Source organism: Danio rerio, chromosome 21, assembly GCF_052040795.2.
Source record: "Danio rerio strain M-AB ecotype USA chromosome 21, GRCz13ab, whole genome shotgun sequence".
Lineage (NCBI taxonomy): Eukaryota > Metazoa > Chordata > Actinopteri > Cypriniformes > Danionidae > Danio > Danio rerio.
The window spans coordinates 37,114,626-37,137,180 of NC_141041.1; the positions used below are offsets into that span (position 1 = coordinate 37,114,626).

The following is a 22,555-nucleotide window of genomic DNA, read 5'->3' on the forward strand; positions in this document are numbered from 1 at the left end:
GTTTCTCAACCACGTTCCACAACCACCAGCACTGCATGATTTGTATGTCTCCTTTGTCTGTCACACCCATTTCAGGTCTTTCAGTCTTTGCTAATGAGCTGATAATCTGAATTAGGTGTGTTTGTTAAGGAGACTTAGAAAATGTGCAGAGCTGTGGTCCTCAAGGAATGCGGTTGAGACACACTGGCATGTCTTTTTTATATATTGTAAAAGGCAATAGTCAGTCACAGATATGTATATTGTATATTATTTTCCCCCCAAATGTTGTTGAATTACACACTGAAAGGAACTGTTTGTGTGTTTCAGGTTTTACCCAGACAGACTTGTGGTCTCTTTACTCACACCATCTTCTACAATGAATATCCTGGAGGCTCTAAAGAATTGGACAAACTCATATATGGAGGAGAGCTTTTTCTCACTGTGCTACTTAACCCAGTGAGTGGGTTTTTTTTATTGCATGTTAATCAGTGTGTAAAGGAGGTTTCTTAAAAAGGTCTTAAATTAGAGAAGAAAGTCTTAAATTCATAAAGTTGAATCAGTAAACAAATTAAGGTTTTTTTGTTTGTTTTTTGTAAAACTGAACAAGATTAATTGAATTTATGCTTCAAACAACAATAGCTTTGATCGGTTGCTTCCCAAAGATTTACGTTTATAGAAAATGTTGATGATTTGTTTTTTCTCTTTAAATTACTCTTCAGTGCTTCCCACACATAGACTTTACTTATATACAGGTATATTTAACCCAGCCACGTGTCACTTTTTTTTTTTTTTACTATTATTATCACCCTTTGACTGGGGATGGACCGATATATATTTTTTTGGAACCGATCCGATCTCAATACCAAAATTCGGAGTATCGACCGATACAGATCTAATCCCGTTACTGTGTCTTTTTTGTTTGTTTGTTTTTTAAACATAATACAGTTTCTATAGTTCGGTGATAAACTTAAATAATAAATCTTCTTTAGTAAAAATAACACACCTACAGGCCTACTGTATATGACAGACGACACAATCTAACTAAAAACATGATTCTTGCTATAAAATATAGACTACATTGTTTGAGCATTCGTTATGACATTGAAATTATCTGTTGTGGTCCAGCTTTTGTTTCCTTTTTTAAAAATTAAGTTTTTTCTTTGAAATCTGTAATAAGCTAAAACTATTGATGCTTATCGTGGATAAAATAACCGGCCTTTTAGCAAAGCCTGATATTTTCCTTAAACTAAACAGTCTGAGAACAGTTTTACTTAATAAACTTTCCCTCGCCTAAACTTGTCATGAGTGAGACGGACTAACTGAAAGCATGTCTGAAAAATAATTTTTTGTCTGAAAAAACTTTTTGAAACTTATTTCGTTTGGTATAAATTGTTGGTTATTTTAATATATTTTTGTTGGTCAGTTATCTACAAAATAAATGAGAAGATTTAAGGTGAAGTTCAAAACAAGGTCAGCGCACAAACTGACAAACGGGTATGTTAAATAAAATATTAATATAAATAAAATTAAAGTGAAATATTCACAGTTTTAAGAGTAGCCTATATTAGGGTAAATCATTTTCTGTTACTGACAATCCGTATTACACCGGTCAGTTTCACATTAATTAATTTAATCAACTACTTTGACCACAATGAGCCAGGCTTCACAATCTTTTACTGCACTTAAATTATTCACCTCGAAAGAATAAACTGGGAGGATGAGCGAACAAACTTATTGTGAGAATAATTTTACGGAGTGTCGCACTTTGCCTATGAGCAGCCGGTGCATGAATGAAGCGTCACTGAGACACAGGCGCAGGCCTCCGGTATGTGTGAGCACTTCCAAAACAGCAGCCCAAAGGGAAGAAATCAGTGCGTTTAGGATCTGTCTAATGTATTATTAAGGCTTTTTTAATTCAAAATTCCAGGTAGGCCTGGAGGTGTGAAGAGCAGGTAATAACCCTCTTTACTCCAGTGTTGTAAATGCTATCTGCTGGTTTACAGAAAATTAGCCTTGGAGCTTTTCGTGTTGTCATAAACGAGACACACAGTTTGAATGTTTGAAGTTTGAATGAACGGAGAATGATTGACAGGCACAGTGGAGGGAAGCGTTGAACTGAACATGAATTTAGGCACTTGAGTACTCATCTGTACTTCACATTAAACTGTAAAATGGCTTCAGATCCTTTGGGATATAGTAGCCCTACATGACAACTTTCTAGGGACTTATAATTGGCTTTTGTTGGCTGATAAATTACACTGAATATAGCACACACGCAAGATCGGATTTGCATCGGTACCAGCTGGCCGATACTTAATCCAGCAAAAAAATGCGGTATCGAACCCATATCCAATCCAAGTATCGGGATCGGTGCATCCCTACCTATTACTTTTTTGTATCTGCCCAATATAATCGTATTTAAATAATCTACACTTTTTATTCTTGTAATTATTATAATTATTAGAGATATTGTTTGTCTTTATTTCTTTATTTTATTCATTTCTCATTTGCTTTATATTTTATTAATTGGATGATGTCAATATATTACATGTTTTATACATCTAAAATGCTTTACCAATATTGGCATGACATTTTGTACAGAAAAGCCACCCGAACATGAATGAGAGATAGAGAGAAGCAGATCTTACCTGTCTGCACATGGCTCGTGAATAGCAAAAACAGCGGATTTTTGTATTAATTTCAACAGTCTTTTTATAACTTTAACCCATTGAAAAGAAACAGTTATAACAGTGGCATAATAAATGGAAATACTATTGTTGGGGTACTCGAACTTGGACTCGGACTCGAGTCCGGACTCGAGTACAGTTTTGATTGGACTCGGACTTGGGTAAACTTTTACTCTGACATTTTGGATTCGGAAAATATCACGAGTCCAGTCGAGTCCACATCATTCACAACACAAATTAAGATATTAAAAATTAATAAATAACAGCATGAAACTATAACAAGAGTTTAGCGAAATCTCTGGCTGCATGCCAGCTTTTATTTACGGCACCGCAGCAGACCTGCAGGTAGCAGCAGCAGCACGTCATCACCTTAAACGTGTAACCAGAAATGCTGTTCAAGCATTTCAAGAGAATTGTGCTTTCGCTTTATTTTGGCTTGATAGCGTGTTAAAATGAATATAAAAACATCTGCATTCTCTTTCTTTCCATTAAAGCTGTGCGTCGATCGTCACAACTTCTAAATCAGTATAGTCTGCATGCTGACTGACGGACACCTTCCGTAGCCTATAATAAAGTCATCCCAGATCCCAGATCAGCTTCTGATTTTGGGAGGGAGGGTTAGGGGAGTATAAAGAGTGTGTAAAATTACAGGAATAAAATGATGGGATAGCAAAAATTTTGTAATAATGGTGCTTGGAGTTGAATATTATATTAAGTCAATATAAGCACAAATGGATTTAATATAGAGGTATATTCAAATCCAGTCAACATTCAGAATGAATAATCACTCAACTAAGTCCACAAATTCAAACAATATTATAATCTTCTTAAAGATAGAATGATGTTTGTGTAAAATTTAATGTTCAGGTAATATTTTGATGAGAGACATTGGAGGGATTAAGTGTGCCTGTGTCCACAATGTGAGTCTTCTGTGTGAGAATAAACCTTACTGATTGTGAGCAGCAGTATATATCTGCCCTACATGTTGAATATGCAAAAGACAATCTGATAATGGCACATTTCTGATTTGAAAATAGTCTATTTATATGAAGTCAATGACAGAGTGCAAGAATATGTGTATAACAAAATTAATCATCTCAAAATTTCATTTAGAAATTATTTAGAATTATGCATAGTTGTATGCTGATGTCATCATTGTCTTCTGAACTGATGACCAGGACCATCACCTATCCTCAAAAGCCCCCCCACCATACATTTATTTATAATAATTTTTAATAAATAAATATATTAAAATATTTAGATTTATTTTAAGTAAATAAAAGTATTATTATTGTTATTATTATACAATTAATATTCTAAATAAAAAACTGAAATTTGTCCTAAATGTAACTGGAACACAACGACACAACTGGAGTGATATACTTAGATCATTTAAAAAGTCATTTGCAAGAATATTAATTTAATTTGACAATTCCATAAGATACAAAAAATATGTTTTATAGAATTATCTGTGGGCTGCACGGTAGCGCAGTGGGTAGCACTGTGACCTCACAGCAAGAAGGTCGCTTGTACGAGCCACGGCTTGGTCAGTTGGTGTTTCTGTGTGGAGTTTGCATGTTCTCCCTGTGTTGGCGTGTGTTTCCTCCGGGTGCTCTGGTTTCCCCCACAGTCCAAACACATGCGCTATAGGGGAATTGATCAACTAAATTGGCTGTAGTGTATGAGTGTGTATGGATGTTTCCCAGTATTGGGTTGCAGCTGGAAAGGCATCCACTGTGTAAAACATATGCTGGTTAAGATGGTGGTTCATTCCACTGTGGCAACCCCTGGTTAATAAAGGGACAAAGTCGAAAGGAAAATGAATGAATGAATAAATGAATGAGAATTAATTGTCTTTTTAGACCTAAATTGTGAACTGTTTTAGGCCTAATCTTACCTCCCTGACTCTTCATCCCTCCTTTCTGCTTCATAGCATGTTTAGATAAAATAAGATCATCATCATATTGTTTTAATTTTAGTTTTGTCCACTTGCAAAACTCACTGTGCGACACTTCAGCATGAAAGGGGGTTACACAGGTTTCACGATGCATAATGGCTGCATATTATGTCATCGTGTCCCACAGTTGCAAAAACTTCTTTCTGAGTATTTTGAATGTACACTTGCTTTATTTAAAATGAAAGAATGTCCAAGACAAAGCTAATACGATTATTTTGAGTATATGTACACTAGCAGTGGAAATTACAAAAATTCACCTGAAATCTTGCCTAGGGCTCCAAATTGGTTAGGGCCGGGCCTAATCATGATCAAGCTGGATAATCGCATGCGCGAGCCTGCTTTAACACACTGCAGCAAAGCGATCATTTGAATGGATGAAAATGTCGGCCTAACGGAAAAAAAACTTGAAGAGAATAGACAGTTCAAAGTTGAGTGAACTGATAAGTATGTGTTTATTTTTTGCCACAAGCCAGCTCGAATCAGTGACCTTCCTGCTGTGATGCGATTGTGCTACCCACTGCGCCACCATGCTGCCTCTGTGCATCTTATGAATGTTTATTAAAAACAAGTTATGTAATATCAATTGTTTCATACACTTGACTTAAATAAAAATTCAGATTTGGACCTTTTAATGTAGAAATTGAGAACCCCTGTATTAGGCTATCACTAACAGGGTAACTGTAATTCCCTGTTAAAAGAAGAGTCGGATGGTCTTTCTTTGCTGAACCTTTATGTTCTGTGCAGATCTGGGTCAGTTGCCATGAATATGGTTTCATTTACTGGGGCTGATAACAGAGTTCTCTGGAATTAATGTTAATAAAAATGCATTGTTTTCTAGGTAATGCAAGCGTAATTTTAACAAGACATGTGAGAAAGTGGCATGAGAATAATGTCAAACGTGTGACTCTTGTAAAATAATAAAAGTTCTACATATATCCTCCTATTTTCATTTTATTTTGAAGCAAGCTAACAAAAATACAAGGCACTTTGTAAAAATGTATCAATAGCTTAAAATATTAATTTAACAGTTTAATTGCTATTTAAAAATTGTATTTGAATAATTATTATTATTATTTTAGTTATTATTATTATTAGTAGTAGTAGTAGTAGTAGTAGTAGTAGTAGTAGTAGTATTTAGCACTGTTACCTCACAGCAAGATGATCAATGGTTTGAGTACCGACTGGGCCTGGAGTTTTTCTGTGTGGAGTTTGCATGTTCTCCCCGTGTTGATGTGGGTTTCTTCCGGGTGCTTTGGTTTCCCCCACAGTCCAAACACATGCGCTATAGGGGGATTAAATTTACTAAAATAGTCGTGGTGTGTGATTATGTGTGTGAATGAGAGTGAATGGGTTGCGGCTGGAAGGGTATCCACTGCCTAAAACAGGGGTTTTCAGATGGCGCTAGGGGGGGCCGCAAAAATTTTTTAGATAAGGGGTAATCAATGGGCCCACATGGATGAATTTTGTGTCCTGCATCATTCTGAAGGTTAATATATTTTTTATTATAATTTGAGCTCAAAAGTACTGCAAAAATTAAGCTTTATGCTTATGTCATTTAAATGCAGTTGACACTTTCGTGAAACAGGAAAAGAAGCGCACCGCCGCGCCTCTGTGCACGGGGACTTTTATTGAATAAGCGCTTCTGGCCGGCCGCTTCCTGTGATTTTTGCCGCTTGTCTGCTGCACTTGACGGCGTTTACCTTTCACTTACGCTTACCTCTTTTACGCTAAACAACTAAATGAATGCTCAGGCCTATTTACTGACAATATTTGAGTTAAAATACATGATCATTAAGAACATAATTAGTGGCTGAAATCACTTCCCTGTATATGGCTTGCGTTCCTAAGTAATCGATCAGCTGGGTGCTGCGGTGTGCGCGCCTCTCTGCGCAGTCTTCACTCATTGGGAACAAATAGCATTTTAAAGACACGCCACAACATTGCACCTCGTCCACAGTGCGACAGGCTTTACACTTTGCATTGTACAAATATCAGACGGTCCTCTTTGCAGCATGGCAAACAAACATATTAAAATTGTAAAGCAAAAAGTGCTGCAATAACAATGAATGGAGCTGTCATCACATCAGCGAGTGCTCAGAGTCTCACCCCTGTTACACTAATGACAGCTGGATGAGCTCTGCAGTGGACCTCTTACTCACATTGGTTCATAACTGGATGATTAAAAAAAACTAAATTGTACACACCCTGAGTAAAACCACTATAGCCTATATGTTATATATGTTATAGGGCTAATTAATTATTAAATATTAAAATGTATTAGTGCTCCATATTTAATAGAGCTCAACATATCTGATCAAATTTTAATACTCTGAATATAAATGCATTTTTTTCAAGATGTTCCACTTTTTCCCATATTTATTTGTGTAACTAATTTAAATGTAATGTTCAGTATTATTATTAATAGAACAAACTGGTATGAACATTTTAAAGTCAGCAAAGCTTCTAAAACTATGCAAAGTAAAATTTGTGGCTCTTTGAACTTGAATACCCAATTCTAGATTGCATTTAGGAAATTATTTTTTATCAGTGTAAGTCAGGATTGTCGACCTGAGTAAATTATGATGTGCACAAAAAAAAGGAATAAAAATAAACAAAACACACTGAACCACTACAGCCTCCAACTGTTAACAGGCTGATGAATGACAAAACTCTTTAAAACTTTAAAGCTTTAAATCTTTAGATACATTTAGACTCTCAGCTGTAAAGGTAAATACAGAAGAGTCTAGCTGTGCATAGGCAGAAAAAAAAGCATAAAAATGGCATAAAAAACTGTGTAAACAAGATGACTCGAACACAAAATATGGCTTGATGGAATCCAGTGAGAGCAGACCACAATAAACACTGCGCATGAAGATTTGATCAATAGATTGAAGCACTGAAACCATGTCAACTCAACTGACATCTTACAAAAATTAATCCAGATAATGAATAATATAAATTTATTGAATAATATATAATAATATAAACCTATTGAATAATACAATTTAAAAAAATTAAGTACAGTTGTTAATTTGAGGGGGTGGTGTCATTTTTATTTTTTGGAGGTCCCTGAAAGAATTTGCCCTACACAAAGGGGCCCTCAGCTGAAAAAGTTTGAAAACCCCTGGCCTAAAACATATGCTGGACTAGTTGGCAGTTCATTCCGCTGTGGTGACCCCTGATGAATAAGGGACTAAGCCAAAAGAAAATTAATAAATGAGTTTTATGACTGTCTGGACTCGGTCCGACTCGACCCCTTTTGGACTCGAACTTGGACTTGTACTGGACTGGTTAAGGACTTGGTCTTGACTTAGACTCGACAAAGGTGGACTCGACCCTAACTCTAGGAAATACTGTTTAAAAGTTGAATTATATTTTGTTTGTATATAGTTCACTATATGATGTGAGTGAAAAGTGTGCTTTAATCTGGCTACCACCACAAGTATATTTCCAACCTATAGGAAGCACTGCTTATTATCCTGGTCTTAAAAAGTCTTAACTCAGTCTTAACTCATAATAATGTATTTATTAATTATGCCTATTTTACATTTTATTTATATATAATGTGGGTAGATTTTGGTTGTGGCGGGTTAGACAGCCACTCCAGTAGCCACTTTGGCTGGCTAAAGCTCATTTTAAAATTGCCAGTGCTGGCTCATCGTCACAACAGATTAGACTGTTAGTTTATAACCGTTTGTCTATATGCGTACAAATGTGATCTTAGAATCGAGAAACATCACGACTGACAAAAACTGCTTTTGACGCGAGCAAAAGAAAGCAGGTAAATAACAAATGAGAGGATCACGCGCACAGTGAGACAGGCTTTTGTCACTCACTGACGAGGGCTTAACTGTCGCGCGCTCAGATGATTTGATGCACTTGTGTGTGTGTGTGTGTGTGTGTGTTTTTATATATATATATATATATATATATATATATATATACATATATATATATATATATATATATATATATACATATATATATATATATATATATATATATATATATATATATATATATATATATATATATATATATATGTGTGTGTGTGTGTGTGTGTAAATATTGTATATATATATATATATATATATATATATATATATATATATATATATATATATATATATATATATATATATATATATATATGTATGTATATGTATTACATATATGTTAATTATGAATTTTGATTTAATAGATATACCGGATTTCTTATAGCAACCATTCCCTTAAAAACGTTCCTTTTTTTTTTATACACGTGCACACTTAATGTGCTCATAATGTGACTTGTAGTAGTGCAATCATTCTTATGTTAAACTGATTTGATTTTAGATATTATGTTTAATATGTGATTTATTCTCCAAATTTATGGCCTCGGTGAGATTTTTTTGTCACCAAGATATGCTTTTAGTCATCAAGGTCACATAAATAAAAGTGAAAGTTTTTTTTTTTCTTTTTTATTATAGAAAACTGAATTCAGTAAATATATTTAAAAAAAAACATTAAAACAATAAATTCAAACGTAGATAATGATTAGAAATCAACATATTAGACTCATTTTTGAATGATCTTGTGACACTGAATACTGAAGTAATAATGCTAATGCCAAGTTCAAACTTCATGATTTTCAAAGAAGTCGTATCACATATGTTTTCATACTGCATGACTATCTTGGGGTACTGTTTCGTCACAGATTTTGTTTACACTGCAAGATGGATTGGCAACCAGGGTTTTCACACTGCAAGACTTTCAAATAAGAAGAATCGCTGACAACTTTGTCCAAACTACATCTCGCAACCAAACACAAGCAAGAACTGACATAACATAAGGTCATGTAGTATATATTTTGTTTTTAACTACATAATGAGAAAGAAGGGGGGCAGAAAATGTATTTATTTCGCTCACCTGGGTTAGAAGTGAATTAGCGATTTCTCCTCAACTTTTTTGTTTGACCGGTTGTGATATTGCTCAGCTGACACGTCAAACAGACACGGGTGCTCCTGCCAAATTTACACTAGTTTTCTTTATATTTTTGGGTCCAAATATACTAAAACTGAGCACTTTTAACTTCTACCCAAACCCCCTGCTGTGGCCTGCAGGTACACACACTAGTGGATGCTGCGCTTTCATTGGCTGTAGGTAATCAACGATGTTATTTTTAATCAGAACACATTTCTCACAGCATGATTTAAATTGCTGACAGCTCCAGTTATTTAGTACATGGACCGATTTGCCTGTGATTTCTGCAGTTTCTCAAAACCTGTCGGCGAGTCAACATCGGGGCTAAAATCATGCAGTATGAACTCGACATAAAAGGGAGCTTTTAGTCACATTAATAATTGACATTTTGTCTCTGTCATTAGCCTAGTTGTCAGTGCACCAACATACAGTATAGTGCACTACAGGTTTCCTGAGTTCGAGTCTAGACTTTCTGAACTTTTCTTGATCCCAAACATTGTTCTCTCCAACTTAAGCCCCGTTTACACTAATATGTTTTAGTTTATAAAACACATGACTACGGTTATGCCTTCTGTCCACGCTACCCCAGAGTTTTCGAGCCCTGAAAACAGCTTTTTGAAAACGCTGAAGAGGCCTTTGTGGTTTTTAGGGGTGTAACAATACATAAAAGGCACGGTTCGGTTCGGTTCACGGTTTTGGAGCCACGGTTCGGTTCGGTTCGGTTTCTGTTTGCTGTGGGGTTAGGGTTGATGTCATGTTAACAGCAATGCTCAGGGACAATTCACTTAATAACAAGAACATCTTACCTTTTTCTTTATTAACTTTGTCATCGCATTTTTAGTACAGTCAGGATACCCAAGTAAATGACTAGAATTAAATAAATACCTCCAATATAGACTAGTCAGAAAAAAAACTATTTTCTTTAGTGCAGCAATCTTAACTAAGTAAACTAAAATTAAATAAATAACTGCAGTGTAGACTAGTGAAAGATCTTCTTCAAAAACACCATAATATCCACATTCTCCGATGAGAGGCTTGATCTCTGTGCAGACACAGACGCTCATTTTTAATTATATGGTTTCATTTAGATAGATAGGTTTCCGTTTAAATTAATGAAAAATATACATATACTGTGTTTGTAAAGGGTTTTTTCGTGACATATTCACCAGTAAAATACATTGCGGTTGTGTCTGAAACTAATGTTAGGGTTGTAGCCGGCTGTATGTTTGCCTCCCGATCTCTCACTCTCTCTCTCCCGATCCCTCTATGCTGGTCATGTATGTACTGTAGGTCCACCTTCACGACAGCTGATGCCTGACATTTCTGTAGGTCCGCCTTTTTGACAGCTGATTGGTCAGGAGACCGATCTATCATCATTTGGCGACGCAGCGCGGGAATGTGAAAAGCATGTCAGGAAGAGCGGGAGAGAGAGCGCTTTTTCCTTTGATCTCGTTTTTCGTGTATTTTTCTGACATGATTATGATTTTTGTTGTTTTTGCTTAACTTTCGTTTGGGTAAAATTATTTTGCATTACTTTTGCCCACTTTAAGAAATTTTGTGAGGTTTGCACATTTTTATTTCAATTGATTTGTATATTATTTTTTAGCTCCGCTCCTTCCTGACAATATAGCTGCATCTTCTCAAGTTCAGTCTTAGTGTAAGGTGGATAGGGAAAATGTCATACGATTTCCATTTTGCAAACATGTAGAAAATGTATTGTTAAAGACATCAGGTAAGAGGTGAAGGTCATCTTTGTTTATTTTATTCAGTATAGGGAAGAATGCGGCGCACGGCGCTGAAGACCTTTTTTTTCTTTTCATCAGTTTTAGCGAGGTAAGAGGGGTTATATTCATGAGTTAGAATTGTTTTATTATATTTATTTCTTTTGTTTGTCTTCACTATCACCCCCTTGCTCGAGTTTAACTAATTTTTGTTTGATACTTTTGTTTGAATTTGTTACTTTATTATATTATTTTTATTAGTGTAAATATTTCTCTTTTTTTGTATATTTGGGCATTATTCTGGTTTTACTTTTGTACAATAAATCACTTTTGTTGGCAGTTCTGTTGCTTACACCCTCACATTGTGAAATTACCCCACTTTTTAAATGTTTTTCCTTACAAGTAAGTTTCATGAAACAGTTGAGACAGACAGGCGTGCGCTTTGTCTACGACACGAATTCTATTCCTGTACTCAACTGGAAAACCAAAATGTTTCCACACAGATGACTTAAATGTGTCTTGGGGATCTGCAATCTCAGTACTATGTGAAGCAGCCATCCTGCGTCCAGTAGTAACGAGTGTGATGCTTACTCAAGTCACATGACATAACATGCACTAAAATACTTTAGAATATAATATTTAGAACAAATCCTCATCATTACTAAAACAATTTAATCAAATATGATATTAAAGATGTGTTTAAATTGGTTTAATTAGTTAGAGACAAGTGACGTCAACCTCAACAATGGGCAGCAGGGGGCGTGAGAGTACCGCGGTACGCCACGAGAGTTTTGCGATACGTATCGTGGGTGGTGTATCGCGATATTTCGGTTCAGTTTTAATATCGTTACACCCCTAGTGGTTTTACAACACTGTTTCTCCAGGTCAGTGTGGATGGGGGTAAATATCTGAAACGGAGACGTGGCTGCAGACGTTCAACAACCGATTGGGCCTTTTTCTCAAAATCATATACACAAAGTTGTCCTGAATTCTTTCCTTTTAAGTTCAGACTTTGTGTCATGCGTTTTTAGCAGTGTAGTGTGGATGGGGAGCTTTTCAGAAGCGCTAGATGAAATACCACTGTGGACGTGAATAGTTTTCATTCTAAAACGCATCAGTGTAAACGGGGCCTTAGCTTTCTGTCAGTATACTGTCCAACCAGAATAAAAAATCTGTAACAAAATGCCAAAACAATCTTTAATAATGGACATTTCAAAGATATCAAAATAGAAATCCATTATATTAAAAGCTAATGATTTTTACTGTTTTACTTGAAATAAAGCAGCCTCAACTTTTAAAAACACTGAAATATCTTACCAAACCCAAACATTTCAATGATAGTGTTGGTTTTTTAGGGCACCTGCCCAACCGTTTAACTCCCTTTTGAGGGTCAATCTCGATGTAATTTGCAATTTCAAAGATTCCAACAAGATGTTCAGTAGGAAAATCCCAAACCACATTCATTCCTCAGTGTTTAATAAAAGACGTTTTCATTACACATTTATCCAGTTGTCTGAGCCCTTAATGACTCTCTGCACTTTTCTTTCAGATCAGCATCTTCATGACCCACCTGTCCAACTACGGAAATGACCGCCTTGGCTTGTACACCTTTAAGAACCTGGTGAAGTTCGTCCAGATGTGGACCAATCTAAGCCTGCAGACTCTCCCACCTGTTCAGCTGGCGCAGAAATACTTCCAGATCTTCCCCGAAGAGAGAGACCCCATCTGGCAGGTAACAGGGGAGCTCCGTCAGGGGTCTGGTCTGACCTGCTATGATTATGGCAGACAAATGTGATTTAATTCAGTGGGAGCAGATCCACCTAGGTTGATCGGTGTTGCCGTAATGTGCGGCGAAAGCTTTCGTATGGCTTTCTGCACATTTACTCTGATGTACAAAGAGTGGAAATGGTTTTCCGTGTCGCCTGCCAGGATATCAGAGGATGCTATTTTCGAAATTGCTTGCTATAATTCAGTTGAAAGTTTGAGGCGATGCTGGAGATCTGTCGTTCTCTTTGTGTCTTTCCCTCCCTGCCTTCGCCATTTCAATTCATCCAGTTCTTTATTTCTACTAGTCTCCCTCCTTTGTTTTCTTTCACCCTTAGAGCAAGAGAAAGTGGGAGCCTGAAAGCTCTAAATCCCTCTTTTGATCTCTCTGGTTTTTCTGTCAAGGTTGAGGTCCCATCTCTTTTACTGACGGCTCTTCAACGTTCCACAGCTTGCGCTGCTCTGAATAATCTTCTTTCCTCTGCAGTGGTTTTCCCCAAAAATCTGCAAGCGTTCAGAGGAAAGATGCAACTTGGAAAGAGTTTAGTTTTTATTTTAGACTTAACACTGTGGTTCTGTTACATCATATGTAAGCTAGTTAGCTGTTTGCATCCTACATGGCCAGCTGTCTTTAAAATAATAATTATGCTTAACAATACTATGGGAAGTTTAGCACTTAAGTTAACTATGGCTGCATTTATACTGCAGATCTTGATGGTCAAATCCGATTTTGGTACTGTATCTGATTTTTATGCTGACCTGCTTGCATCATCTTTTAAAACTGACTCGTATCCAATTGTTTGCATTTATACAGCACATGGCCAAGGGAAAAAAAGAGCAGGCTCCGACTGACTTCTGAGAATAAAAGTATAATTTTATTATAGAATTATAATAAATAAATTATTTTTTTTAAATGTCTACACACGGTTCCATTTTTAAAAAATTCTTTGTGATAAGCTGTTTTACTATATTTTATGACAGAAAAGTTTGTGCCATTTCTTCATCTTTTTTTAATCTAGGCATTTTTTTAAACCAGTAGTCATCTTAATTTAATGTCCATGGCGTGATTTATGCATGTGATGTATATAATAGTTTATATTGGTTAAGTGGTGGTTGTTGCGCTTTCTCTCTCACTCTCATTAACATGCTTAAATACTTGTGCTATATTACAATATAAACGCTTTCTTTATTCTTCGTGTATGAGATTAAAGGGTTGGGACTCTGCTAAAGTGTATTCTGAAATGAAAGCTTCAAAGCTGATATCATTGACTTACTTTCTAGCTTTTAAAGATGGGCGACTCGCATTGACGGTGAAAATCAGATCTACCTCCTTACGCCGCAGACTCGAGAGCACAGATCTGATTCATATCGGACAAATTTCCACATACGAACAAGGCCTAAATCTGATTGGAGTAAATCAGAATCCATGTGATTTTTTTTCCTGCATGGGTCATGTCCAATCTGTGCTACGTAGAAGGAAAAAAAAATCCAAATTAGAGTCACTTGAACCATGCGGTTTAAATGCAGCGTATTGTGCATGGCACTTAATCAAAAGTAACTGGATTTCAATTCCCACCTCAAGGCCGATCCTGTTCCTATCCCTCCCCCACTTTCCTGTTTTAACTTTACTATACAGTAACAGTGAAACTAAAAAATAATTTAAAAAGCTAATAAAAAAGTAATACTAACTAATCAAATCGATTTAATCAAATAGTAATTGTGTAGCTTCTCAGTAAACTATGGCTCTGTGTAGGAAATGTTTTAGATGAAAATATTGCACAAAATAATGTGTATTTACTCTAAACTCACTCTATAATTTCAGCCAATAAAAACGCATCTTGATATTCTTCAAACATTGACTGCCTGATGATGATGATGATGATCATGAAAAAAGAACGGTACTTAATATTTTTTAATATTCTTTATTATCTTGGTGTTGTTTTATATAAATTTAAAGTCAGAATTATTAGACTCCCGTTTATTTTTTTCCCTAATTTCTGTATAACAGAGAGAAGATTTATTCAACACATTCTAAACAGAATAGTTTTAATAACTCATTTCTAATAACTGATAATAAATCAGTTATTAGAAATGAGTTATTAAAACTATTCTCTTTGCCATGATGACACTAAATAATTTTTGACCTGATATTTTTGAAGACACTTCTATACAGCTTAAAGTTACTGATTTAAAGGCTTAACTAGGTTAAGTAGGTTAACTAGGCAGGTTAGGATAGTTAGGCAAGTTTTTGTATAACAATAGTTTGTTCTGTAGACTATCGAAAAAATATATAGTTTAAAGAGGCTAATAATTTTGACCTTAAAATGGTGTTTAAAAATTTTAAAACTGCTTTTATTCTAGCTAAAGTAAAACAAATAGGAAATAAGACTTTCTCTAGAAGAAAAATAATATCAGACATACTGTAAAAATTTCCTTGATCTGTTAAACATTATTTTAGAAATATTTAAAAAAGAAATAAAAAATTCATAGGAGGTTAATAATTCTGACTTCAACTGTATATATTTATATATATTTATTTATAGTTAAGAATAAATAATAATATGATGTCACTGTAATGGGACAAGTGAGAGTGTAATCATAAATATGACTTATGATTTTTAATAAGATAATAATAGAATAAAATTATTTTCACAGTGTCATCTGTTCTGTTTCGCCAGCGAAAATAGTTCCCAACAATCCTGGAGCATTTATGCAATACTGCTGTGTTTTGGTCCTGAATGAATCTCTGCGTCAATGATCCATTCATAAAAACAGTCACTTGTTTCCTTTCTAAATGAATCAGTCACTTTGAACTAATTTTTTAATGAATGAGTCAGTGAATCACTTGTCAGGTACTTTCCACCACTGACTATTATTTATCAATGGCATGCATGTTTCAAAATGATACTCCAGAATAGGCTTATAATACACAGCACACAGAAATAGATTCAGAAATTTTTCTCAGTAGTAAAATAATAAACAATTATTTAAATGTTTTGGGGTTAATAATGTTTGTGATTTCAAACATCAAAATGCTCAAAATAGCTGTATGTACCAAAAAGACAGTAGAAGCAATAATATTGTAAATTATTTTTTAAAATGTAATTGTAATATATTATATCAATGTAATTTAATTTAAAACAGTTTCGCTGCTGATATTTTTGATGAATAAAGAAAAAATAAAAACATTTTTTAAGTCTAGTGAAACATAAATATATTAATTGTATCTTCTGAACAATAATAAATAAATAAATGTCTTAAAGAACTTATCTTCTACATATCTTTTCAGTAATTAATTAATAAAAACAGTTACAAAGTATGTGTAATAAACGTATAATTATCTTTGTGCCAATAATATGCATGACAACCAAATAATTAGCAAAATCTGCATATCAATTAAAACAATATTAACTGAACTTACAATGGAATATTTTCTCCCAAATTTCAGAAGGACAAGTAAGTTTCTGAACATGATGCATGATGGGATACGCTTATCCTCAAATGCCACTTAAAAGCACAACCATTAGTGTGGATTAAGTGTGCTATAAAGACTAGAGATGTAATGATTCACTGTGAGTCGGTTAAAAATCGATTCAAATATGTGATGATTCAAACCGGTAGAAATGTTGAAAGAATCGCGATACATATTTTGAACAGAGGCTTGTTTAAGATTATCTCTTCTTAAGTGTATCACACTGATACTATATAATTAGACAAGTAATTAAATATTAATTAATAATTATAATGTAAATTTTTCTCCTTCATAATCATGTTCAACCCCCGTCTCTATTCTACTATATAATTAGTAATTTTATAATCAGTATTTTATGCCACTGGCCAGTCCCCTGGACCAGAGGGGGAGATGTGCTGATATTTCTTTTTAAAATGTAAAATCCCAGCATAGTCACAGATTTACTTTGTTCATATTAACGAGTCTTCTTTAGTTTGTATTATTATTATTATTTTGAAATTTGTTTTTAAAATAGCAATTTAGCTATGGCAGAAAATTAATTATTTTGCAAAACGTGCATCAATAAGGAAAAAATAAAAGGGCTCTTCACCTTAAATTTGATTCACATAATTTGTTGAAAAATCGTGACTAAATCTTATCGTGAGATTAGTATCGGGCATCGTATGGAATCGTGAGTCAGGTGAATCGTTACATTTCTAATAAGGACTCTAGATTAAATTTTTTTAGACCTAGGAGACACAACCTTGCACTCTTCCTGTTGAATCCACACACTATCATTTGGCCAAGACTGCAAGTGTGGGTATTTGGACAAGCCCTACGCAGGCTGCACAAGTTTACCATCAGCATAAACTGTAGTCCCAAGCGTTCATCAGTAATAAATTCAACGCCCAGATGTGTTAATTCAGTGTAATTTTCCATTTAGCACTGGCGAGTAGTCAAGCAAAACTCTTCGGTCATTAGTGCCGCAGCGTAAGCTTTTCATTTTCTCATTAGGAGAGACAGGTGTTTGATTGCTGCGATCTTAATGCACCGTTTGACCGGTTTACATTTTTGTGCAGGTTTTTAATTTCGAGGCGAGGGTTAAAACCATTACTTCATTAGCATCTTCGGCTGTGCCGGATGAAGGGTTTGGTATGGTTGCTGCAGGACATCTTTCTCCCAAGATGCTTCAAAGCTCATGACAGGGCCTGGTTTATGGTTTATGCTTTTGATTTTTATCTGGCTAATCCCATAAAGCGGCCACCTCTGGGATGTTATTACCGCAACTTCTGAATTAATATAAAATCCGCTTGTTATTGGACTCTACAGATGTGTTGTAAGATATTTGACATGCTCGAGTAGTTTGTTTTAATTCGGCCAGATAACAGCAATTTCTCCATAATGCCCTTTTCCTGCTAATGCTAAATCTGCGCCCAGATTCCGATATTTTCTAAAAGCATCATGAACTTTTGTACATCACTGAACTTTCTCTGAATTTTAAGACGTAACGTTAGAGTTCATCTCACCAAGGGTAATATTGTAAAGCACCAAGCTCATGCTGACTGTGTGAATTGCTCTGAGAGCAATTTTATTCTTCAAAATTTCCTGCTGGTTATTGAGGCACAACTGTAGTGTTTTTTTTTTTTTATTGTGAATTTGCTCGTTTCAGTGAAACTTCATTTCAGCTTATTTCTTACTGTTTCAGGACCCCTGTGAGGACAAAAGGCATAAAGACATCTGGTCTAAGGAAAAGACCTGTGACCGTTTCCCCAAGCTGCTTATCATTGGACCTCAGAAGACTGGTGAGTGTTAAATGCACACCACATGTGACCACTAGCGCCATCTAGCTGTGTCAGCTAGAGATTTTTGTTTTCAAACCATGCAAAATAGCTTTCCTGCTAATGCTATAAGCTTTCTAACACAGTTTATCATATGTAAATCTAAGAAATTGTCTTTCATTGTTGTTATCATTAGTATCATTGTCATTATTGTTCTTACTACTATTTTTAATAAACAGACATACATTGCTAAGCATAAATGAGTTCACCCCTTACAGATCTCATTTATTCATTTTCTTGTTGGCCTAGTCCCTTTATTAATCAGGCGCCGCCACAGCGGAATAAATCACCAACTTATCCAGCATATGTTTTACCCTTCCAGCCCCAACCCAACACTGGGAAACACCCATACACTCTTGCATTCACACACATACACTAAGGGCAATTTAGTTTATTCAATTCACCTATACTGCATGTATTTGGACTGCGGGGGAAATCGAAGCACTCGGAGGAAACCTACACGAACACAGGGAGATCATGTAAACCCCATACAGAAATGCCTACTGACCTAGCCATGGCTTGAACCAGCGACCTTCTTGCTGTGAGGCAATTGTGCTACCCACTGAGCCACCGTTAAGCCCCCTCACAGATCTCTCTTTTAAATGAATGTTTTCAATATAAGATGCTTTTCAATAAAATATTTGTGCATATACATTAGATCCGTACCAAAGCCAAAACTGGAAATAATCCAACAAAAAAGCTTAAGATTAGAGTCCGACAATTGTTTTTTGAGAATACATTTTAAAACAACATTGAATAAAGAGGAAAAATCAAGAGAAACATAAATATAAAATTAGAAAATGTGTTGAAAATTTTGTTTGTAAAGTTGTTGTTTTTTACAATAACTTGTTTGAGATTAAATGTATTATTCTTCTATTCCTAAAGATGTCAGGTGACCACTCTTATCTATCAGATTTAACCGTTTAATAAAACAGTTTAGTTTTTAATGCATCAATATGTATTTGCTATTTTTACAGAGATATGGATAAAAATATTCTCTTAAAACTCTTATTTTATCAGATATAACTAGGCCCACAAGGAATCTGCACGCGCAGAAATCTGCAGATTTTTAGCCCATGGAGTCTATTTATCTACTTGTGTTAATGTGTCTAAATTTATATTTGTTCAGTTTTAAAATGATTGTCATTAATATTATGCACTTATATGTTCACATGATTTATTTAAAAAAAAAAAATTGTAAAGTAATATTTTCTGTCTTTAAGTAGATCTATTATACATGAGACTTGCTTTGTTTACCAAATAAGTGGCTTTAATTGGATATGCATTGTCAACATAAAAAAAAAAGTTGAAAAGGTATTATTTTTTTTATTTAATATATTAAGTTTTAGTTATGATACTCTCAAAATCATTTCACATAAATCCGTAGATTTTTTTTTACAAAGTTCTGTGCAGAAACAGCAAAAAATGTCCACAGATTCTCTCCGTCCCTAAAAATATAATCGTTTAATAAAACTGTTTGGTTTAAATGCATCAAACTATATTCACTGAGAAATGGATAAAAATTTTCATTTTCAAAATGGGGTGTACTCATTTATGGTTTATGGAGCATTGAATATGTTGACTGGCCTTTATTTTGTTTACCAAAATGTTTTGGATGACAGTGATCCAATGTTTGGTTATTTTAAGATTTTCAGATTTATTAGGTTATATATTTTATATAAAGAATATCAGGATATCAGGTTATAAACATTTACTAATCTTTTCCAATCTTTTGTGTGTGCGTGTGTGTGTGCGTGTGTGTGCGTGTGTGTGCGTGTGTGTGCGTGCGTGTGCGTGCGTGTGTGTGCGTGTGTGTGCGTGTGTGTGCGTGCACGCGCGTGTGTGCGTGTGTGTGCGTGTGTGTGCGTGTGTGTGTGCGTGTGTGTGCGTGTGTGTGCGTGTGTGTGTGTGTGTGTGATAAAATTCAGCACTATTTTATTTTTTGCTGGTACTAATCTTACTTCAGTATGTAATGTTTGTTTATAATAATTCATTTGTGAACATTTTCACATATTATCAAAACAAAATAACGATCAAAGATATATATGAACTATCTCCAACCTAAGTATAAAGACTGGGAAAGTAAAGTTTTTTTAAAATTATTATTTGGGTCGATTAGTGTGGTTATTAACACAATATTATTGTTTGCTTATTTAATTATTTACATATTAAATACTTAACATAGTTTAGAGCTTGATTTCATGTTCAGCCTCATAGCATATGGATACAACCTTTCCTAACACTTTCTCCCTCAGCCCTGGACGCTCCTCAGTAAATATGAATTTCACTTTTACAGCGTTGACTAATTAAACTTCTAAAGATGTCTTCAGGGAGCAATAGCCCACTCTTGGAGTAGGTAGTAAAATGACTGTGTTAATCTTCTTCTAAAAGTTAGATTAGGGGGTACTGCCTTAGAGTGACTTCATTATTATTATTATTATTATTTCTTTTTTTTGCCTTGATTACTCCACTTTTCAGGCTTGTATTAGCACACTGCATCTCGTCAGTGAACTAGGATTATAATGTTACTCAAGACGCTTAGATCCTACACAGTCCCAAAATATGAATATACTATGAGGGTATTTTTCAAATTTAGCTTTCTGTTTTCAGTTATTTTGTTGTAAATTGTGATTTAACTCTCATACAAGTGAAACGTTAATTGAAAAATGTAAAAAAAAAAAAAAAAAAAAAAGAGTGTCCCTGCATGCAGCGTTTGTGCATGAAAGCACCTCATAAAACTGATTTCAGACATAACTATTTCATTATATACAACAATATAAAGAGAGTTTGATAATCACTAAATGAAGATCTGCTTGATGCTTAAATATATCTGCACTAACTAAATATTTACGTCTTGGTTGGAATGTCATCAAAAGTAGAAAACATTTGTCAAAAATGTACATTTACACACAAATTGACACTCAAGCAGCATTTTGACATGCAGTATTTTTTTTTAGCTCAACTGTTTTAAATGGAATTCTGACAGTTAAATTAAATACATATAGTAAAGACAGCGAAGGACACGTCTATGCTGCCTTTGAAAATTGATTTAAAGAAAGTATCTTTGGAGACAGGAAGCGAAGCAGAATTTTTGTTTGGACATACCATGATGTCGTCCTGCCTCAGAATGATGTCTTCAAAGGCAGCATGTTAAAGCTTTCAGTAGCAGGCTATGAATGTCACAACGTTTCACTTTTTAAAGAGATTGTTCACTTCTAAATAAAAAAAAATCTTTTGTTAATTTACCTGCCCTCAGACCATCCAAGATGTTTTTTCTACCACTAAAATTTTTGCTGATTCTTGGTGATTGAAGTCAATAGGTATTCAGATAAAAAAGAAAAATTATATACCTGGACAACAGATTGAGGTCTTATGGATCAAAGTGGTTGTTATGTGGAAGAAACAAATACATTTTTATGTTATTTATCTTTAATCCACAGTAGGGCTGCACTGTCTGCACAATATATTGTTTTATTTCGATTTCGTAATGTGCGCACACACAATAGTCACATCGCAAGATATGCAATGTTGAGGCTGAATTCAAGTTGACCAGTAGCCACAGAACTCATGTGATTTGTAGAGTCACTGCCTAGATTAACCATAAAAGATTGAAAGTTTATCATTTGCATGTGTTTTAATGACTGTGAGCATTTAATAACATCTAAAACTTTTGGGTACAAGAAATTATGTTTGGAGGTGTAACAAAGATTAATTATTTAATTATTGATACAGAATTTATACAATTTATGACTAAAAAAAATCTTGTTTCTAATCCAGATATTTACATTTCAAAGTAAAAACAGGAATATTTTCCTCCCCCATTGGCAGGTAATTTTGCTTGTTTTAGGGAAACACTCTTAATTTTGACTTATTTGTTCTGAAAGTGAAAAAATAAAACTTTGTTACTTGTTTTAAGAATTTTTAGATAGTTTGACTAAAGAAAGAAAAGCATTTTTATTTTTATTTTTTTAATAAATTTTTGTACCTGAATACTAGACTCCCCAGAAAACTGACCTGTTCACTTTCTTCTGTGTTTTTCAGGAACCACTGCCCTCTATCTCTTTCTGAGCATGCATTCAGATTTGACCAGTAACTACCCCAGCAAAGAGACCTTTGAGGAAATCCAGTTCTTCAACGGCCGCAACTACCACAAAGGAATTGACTGGTATGTAATCGCTTTCTATATCTCATCTTTA

General features: G+C 34.6%; 1 protein-coding gene and 1 long non-coding RNA gene across 2 annotated transcripts in view; one reads left to right on the plus strand and one right to left on the minus strand.

The window, feature by feature from the left end:
- The window catches only part of LOC147838908 (uncharacterized), a 113,334-nt gene that overhangs the window by 86,581 nt on the left and 4,198 nt on the right, over positions 1-22,555 (minus strand). The window lies entirely within an intron of this gene.
- The window catches only part of ndst1b (N-deacetylase/N-sulfotransferase (heparan glucosaminyl) 1b), a gene marked incomplete at its 5' end in the record, with an annotated part of 109,792 nt that overhangs the window by 70,024 nt on the left and 17,213 nt on the right, over positions 1-22,555 (plus strand). The window contains 4 exon segments of the mRNA NM_001324455.2: positions 307-435; positions 12,856-13,038; positions 18,227-18,323; positions 22,401-22,524. Of these exon segments, the coding sequence (NP_001311384.1) occupies positions 307-435; positions 12,856-13,038; positions 18,227-18,323; positions 22,401-22,524 (533 nt within the window).